A 6,371-nucleotide genomic window follows, 5' to 3' on the forward strand; every position below is an offset into this window, starting at 1 on the left:
GCTACAGTTTTATTTCAAATTTTTATGAAAGACTTGAAATGTTTTAATCCTGGCATGCTGCTGCAATAAATAAAGTTTATCATTATTACTATCAACAGAATTCAAAATAATTAGATCCAGGCTTAGTAAATGTCCCGCTGTCCTATCATCTTCATTAGTGAAATAGGAGAAGGCAAATTGCATTTAGGAACAAAAGGAATTTATTTTTCCAGCTCATCATCCGCATGTCAACTTCCACCAAACGGACACCAGGTGGCAGCGTTCAACAGAGAATAACACCAAACCCAATGTGGCTTTAAAGGGCCATTCCACTAATTTCACATGTGACAATCAGTTCATTCGTCATGTCTAATACCTTGAAAAAAGTAACTGCATTGCAAACTGCAGATGTGAAGAAAGACCCGAGTAACTTACAAGTCAGGGAACGGCTAAATATAAATAATAAATTGTACTTATATGTGCTGTATTTACTGTATATTGCACTCTTTTCAGTTTGAATACAGTTAGAGGAATGTGTTTTATATCGTATGTTTAGATGTACTGACTGTAAACTAGAAGACAGACTTGAGAGAGTGCCGACCTCTGCCAAGGCCCATGTCATACAACAAAAAACTTCAAATTCATGGTAAATCTGCTCCAAAATAGAATGAGTTCTTCCCCTTACCCTCGCTCCATCCCTCCTCCAAGTTTGGTGCAAGGATGATGCTCTGGAGTCACTTCATCAGTCGGTTACCGAAAGTGATTTTTAATGTAGTGTTTTTATGTACTTCATATTTATTTCACCTAAATCTTCCCAAACTGCTTCTCTGGTCTCGAGAAAATGAATATATAAAGAGGTAAAGTAAGTTTTTACACTGGTTAAAAGTAACCTCCTCTATCCCCGGTCCTTACATGTCACACTTGTCCTTCTTGATTCTTCTACTGGGAGTCGCTGAAATTGAACATTTTTAGATGCTACCCCGTCAGAAGGACCTGTAATCCCTATTGAGAGTTTAATGAGTTTGTATTTGTATGTGTATGTGTTTTAATGGAGAAAATACATGTCAGGAAAGTAGCAGATCAGTGTCCTCTAAGCAGAGAGGGGGGAGGTGACCTTTCTAGTGAAGCCAAGAGGAAACAACTGCAGGTCATTGAGGCAATAAACACAAACACCTCCTGTGTTTTGAGTTCACGTTGATGATTTTCACCTCAGAGTTTCTTTAACTCATAAGATTTTTTCTTTTCTCCCTGTATCTTCAGTATTTTTTAAATAGACTCGTGTGACTATAAATAGCTGCAGGGGCTCTTGTACAGTAAGAATTGGGGGGGTATCACTGTAGCAGAGGAGCTGCTGTTAAAAATAGCCTGACTGCTGCTCACAAGTGTTGAGCCAAGGAGGACGGGCTGTCTCGAGAAACCTAAAAAGGTCTCATAAGGCTTTCAGCGTCGGGATCTGCCAGAGAATTATCTCAAAACATCTTTTGTTGCTGTTGCATGAATTAATTTTTGGCGATATTTAAAGATGAGAGATGCCTCTTCATGATCTTGTTAGAGGTCCTCCTGTCAATAACGTGAAGACTTGCAACGTGCCATTTAAACACTGATTTGATGATTTTTGAAATTAAATATTGTCGCGTGAAAATATTTCATTTTAGAAAAATCTAGGCTCCGCGAATGTTTATATAAATTCAAATATTCCCTTTATCTTTCACTAAGGATTAAAATATTCATTAAATTTGATAAATTCAGTGGATGAAACATACCTTATTTTAAAATACTTTTATAAATTTGCAGGTACGGATGCACACTCTTCATCTCCAAGGTGCAGAATGAGAGCAAAATTTGGGGGGTAAATGCTATATATAGTCTTAAGTGCCTCCATACATGGGGAGGAAGGGGGAACAGCATTCCTCCAGTGAGAGGGTAATATTTTCGTTACCATCAGCAAGTGCTTCCCAAGCGGCATCAGGCTGGTTTGCCACCGCTTTGCGCTGTTTTAATCTCTTGGGGTAAGTCACTTTTCTCTTAATGTTTTCTCACTGATGAGGCTGATTTTTAATGGAGGAATAACTTGGAAAAAAAACAAAGTTCAGAGTAGGAAGAGAAGTTATCAGCTGTCAAGCGTGATAGAAGTGAAATGTGTTGCTGTAATAAATGGCTGTAGATAATCTGTCTCCTGTGTCGGGGGGGAAACGGCAGCAGCCTGTTGTAATCTCCCTGAGCAGTACTTCCTTACATACCAGGGCATTAAGGGGTTGCTGACCCTCTTTTCCTAATTTGTGTTCAGGCAAATAGACTCAGGTACAAATGTTGTGTGTGTGTGTGTGTGTGTGTTGAAATAACTGATTATACGGGATGAAAGCATAATCAGTTTGAATTTGACAGCTTGTTTAGAAGTTAGTCGTTTTTTAATTTAGAGTAGCCTGTACAGTCTGAGCAGTCCCATTTCCTAGATGATGGGTTTTAATTAAATAGTGTGAAGGCTGTGCACTGCCGGTAATGACTCTGTTTCCTTCATTACTCCAATCATGGAATAAGGAGACTGCTGCAAGCTATTCATAGCTGAGCTGTGTGAGGCTGTAAGGTGAAACATTTGAAGTGCTGAGCTCTGGCAGTATGTGGGAACCGTCCCGATGCCTCTTAAATGTTGGACTTTTAACATGTAATCCTGTGAGATAAATACATTCGATTATTTGTTTATTGATTTATGTATAATATGAATACAGTAACAGATGTTATATAACACTAGCAACACCAGAGATCGTACTGAGGGATGATTTCAGTGAAGACTGTTGATGTGTTCAGTATATAGTGACAACGGTAAATGTGTAATGGTAAAGGAAGACTTATATTGACATTGTTAACATGGCTAACACACGTTTGGTCCCCCCCCCCCCTGTCTCCCCTCCCTCCCCCTGGTGCTCTCGGCCAGGTCTCCTTGAAGTGTTCCAGTCATGGCTTCCAAAGACATATCTTGGTATATGAAGAAGCGTGTGGGCCAAGTCAAAACTGATTACGCGTATCATCACACTAAACATGTTGTCAAGCAGCATACGGAAAGGTACGAAGGTGCGGTTCACCCGCTGCTTTGGAAGGTACAGCTGTTGCAGCTTGGCCGGGTGCAGGGCGTAGAGTGTCCGGCAGTGGGTGCTTATCGTCCTGCCGCATATGTGTCTGCTTCCTAGCTCCATTTTGTCTTCCGACGTCCGATTCTAACCCATTTTCATGAACAGATTTAGTTCAACAAGCTCTGAGATGGAGCGACAGTCTCTCGCAGGCATCAGAACCCATATGTCCAATTTGGTATCAGCCCTAGAAAAAATCTTTGACCCTTACCACGCTGTAAATTCTGTATCTCTCGTTTCCGTCTGCAGCAGTGTTTCTGGTCAGAAAGTGAGAACACAAAGTGGATCTTATATCATGGAAGTTTATTCACCTGAAGTCGAAACACTGAAATAACAATCTTGCAAAAAATAGAAAATGATGAAAGAAAGTTTGAGATGAGCTCGAGGCCGATCCAGACTTCACGTGAAACTCACGTTACTTTTAAGAGTTTCAGCAAGTTTCTTATTTGGAATAAACACGTGGTCCACTGTATTCTGTATATTTGTTTCTCCATCGGCCAAGGTTGAGGTAAAAGATGGCACGTGGTAAAGTTAAGGCACTCAGGAAACTCGTTGAGATCCTGCATGTTCAAAGTACAAGGTGGATAGTTTGGAGAAGCTAAAAAACAAAGAAACACAGTCCTGCGAGTTAGTTTCAAGCTGTACCATTTTCTCTGTGGGCGCCAACAGTTCTGGAGCTCCGGGTCAGGACTTCATGCTCTGCAGCTTCAGCCAGCATCTCTCAGCCCAGCTCTGCCAAACTGTAGTTACGCTTTTTTTTGCTGAGTTTGATGCTGAGTTTGATGTGCGATTGCTTTGTTACCACTATACTGATGAGATTGGGGCAAGTCCCAGATCTGAGCCACCACAAGTTCTGATCACCGGGTCATCCTGTAGCAGGCCGCCATGTTGTCATGTAGCCACCGCCTTATGTCAGAGGGCGCATGCCACTCCCATGAACCTGACCTACATCCGAGGCCAGTGGTTCTCAGCACTGACCAAGTTTCTCATGAAGTTTCCCATCGGAGTGATTGAAGAAGAAAAACATGGAAGGGTTAATATTTTTTTATTTATCAGTTTTTATACAAAAGATTTCAGATTTCACGTCAGTCTGCCACGTTTCACAGTGGTTTTGGCTGCAGACCCGTAAAAGTATTTCCTCTGTGAACCAAATGAGTTGAAATGATAAAAATGGATCTCTAAGCATATTCAATAAATAATATAGGATTGCGTCATATTGGGAACATAATGGGACACAGAAGGATCCACAAAAATAGTCTAAAAGTTTCATATAGATTTGTCACCATATTCTTTCCATGCATTTTAAACTAAAAAGATACCAACACGTGACATTACTGACAAGTAGGACTTCGTTTGTGAGAGTTTGGTGCCATGTCGTACCATTGTATAATTACTTTAAACCTCAGGTGGGAGATTTTAGAACAGGCAGCTGCTTCTGCAAAACTAAAACCCAAAAGTCCGCTATATTAGGATTTTCCTTTTTAATGGCTATTTCATAATGATGGACTCTTCCCCCCTCCCACAGGAAATCAAGCTCTAAATCGGTGAGCCAGGTACAGGCCCAGGCCACAGAGGCGATGGCGGAACCAGCCTATATCATACCGGTGTTCCGGCAGAGGTGAGTTTGGCTGCTGTCATATGTCAGGCTATTTTTAGGCGTAAGGTAATACTGACCCACGGTCTCTGTTAGCTAACCCCAGTAAAGACAGCACATTTCTCCAGTCGTACTAGTTAATTATTCAGTGATGGTTATTTTGAATTGTCAAGTGTTGTTTTAGGAGTTGTAGAGCTGATACGAATGGTGGAGTCAGACCGCTGAGCTTCTAAATTAACGCAGACGGTGTTAATTTAAACTCTTATTTTTCAGTACCACTGATCAGATGCACAAAAGGAGTTCTCTGCCTCCGAGTTAAGTTTAATCCGGTGTGACGTTTCGCTTTCTATTAAACAGTGAGGTGGAGAAGAAGTGAAAACCTTTAATCGTAAATTATTTTAGTGCCAATAAAAGACAAAACAACAGTTCATTAAGCTACAAAAGTGTTTGTTTTTCAGATGGTATTCACAATGAAATATTTATAAGACATCTAACTCATGGCCAACACCCATTGACTCTAAAGTCAAGTCTCTTAAATCCTATTTGTTTAACTTGCTGATTCCAAGATTAGTGGTAGATTAATGTGGTTTATGTGTCATTAGGACTGCTGAGGAGACTGAGGAGTACCAGAGAGTGTCTACAAATGTTGGGAAGGGACTGGCTGTTATTCAGGAGGAGCTTCACAGGATGAGGATTGCTACTAAGGCTCAAGTGGAGAGCCTTGAGATCCAGAGAGAGGTAAGGAGCCAAGTGGACAACATGTCACCGGTTCACACTGTTGCGCGGCACATGGACGTCATGATTTTGTAGTGTCTTGTTGCATGTTTACATTATATGTATGTAAGTTTTTTTTTTTATCTCATTTTATTTACAGAACACTTTATATCACAGATTTGCAGATGATACTCAACTGTTGAGACACTGCATCAGAACAATCACTGGTCAAAACATCCTCCAGCTCAAAAGGCACAAAATAAAAGACAAGAAAAAACCTAAGTGATTAAAAAATATTAGTTTTCTCCTCCTCAATAAAACCCTTTAAAAAAAATTCACAGCAGGATGTTTCTGCTAGAAACAGCAGAACTAATCACTCTTGAACTACTGTTTTTAAGGGATTTACAGAACAGAAATAAAGTTGTCTATAGGTATTTGAATAGTTAAAGAAATAGATAACTGTATTTCTGATGCGTTTTAAAGATATGAATCCTCTGGACCTCATAGGTCTTCTGTTCTGTTTCTTCCTATTTCCATTCAGTATCATTGTTTTATTTTTTTACACTGCTGTACAGTTGTGGTCACAGACTCTCTCTCTCCACCTCCTTAAACATCCTCTTATCTGAGTCGAACCCATTTGCCAAAAAACACAACCAAACACACAAATACCAAATAATCTATCACGATTATATCACCATCATGAATACTTCTGGCTGCGACAGTCGTGTCTGTTTTATCGTGACAGCCCTATTCTGAATGGTGCTATAAATATGAACGTTTTCTTGCCCTGCCTCCGTTAGCAGAAGTAAGACGACAGACGGGTGATGCTGAAGTTAAAAGTTGACTGCAGAGAGCTAACTGCTGCCTGCTGACCTCACCTCTCTAATCCCTCTGGTCTGGGCAGATTGTTGACGGGATGTCAGCTGGGAAATGTTAATGATGACACCGTGCTGTTTTAA

General features: G+C 40.4%; 1 protein-coding gene across 1 annotated transcript in view; it reads left to right on the plus strand.

The window, feature by feature from the left end:
• The first annotated feature begins 1,860 nt into the window (after positions 1-1,860).
• Positions 1,861-6,371, plus strand: part of LOC130165510 (M-protein, striated muscle-like) — a 26,158-nt gene continuing 21,647 nt past the window's right edge. The window contains exons 1-4 of the mRNA XM_056370844.1: positions 1,861-1,988; positions 2,912-3,040; positions 4,630-4,722; positions 5,301-5,436. Coding sequence (XP_056226819.1) covers positions 2,934-3,040; positions 4,630-4,722; positions 5,301-5,436 — 336 coding nt within the window. The 5' untranslated portion in view covers positions 1,861-1,988; positions 2,912-2,933. The remainder of the gene's footprint in view (positions 1,989-2,911; positions 3,041-4,629; positions 4,723-5,300; positions 5,437-6,371) is intronic.

This window comes from Seriola aureovittata, chromosome 3, assembly GCF_021018895.1.
Source record: "Seriola aureovittata isolate HTS-2021-v1 ecotype China chromosome 3, ASM2101889v1, whole genome shotgun sequence".
NCBI lineage: Eukaryota > Metazoa > Chordata > Actinopteri > Carangiformes > Carangidae > Seriola > Seriola aureovittata.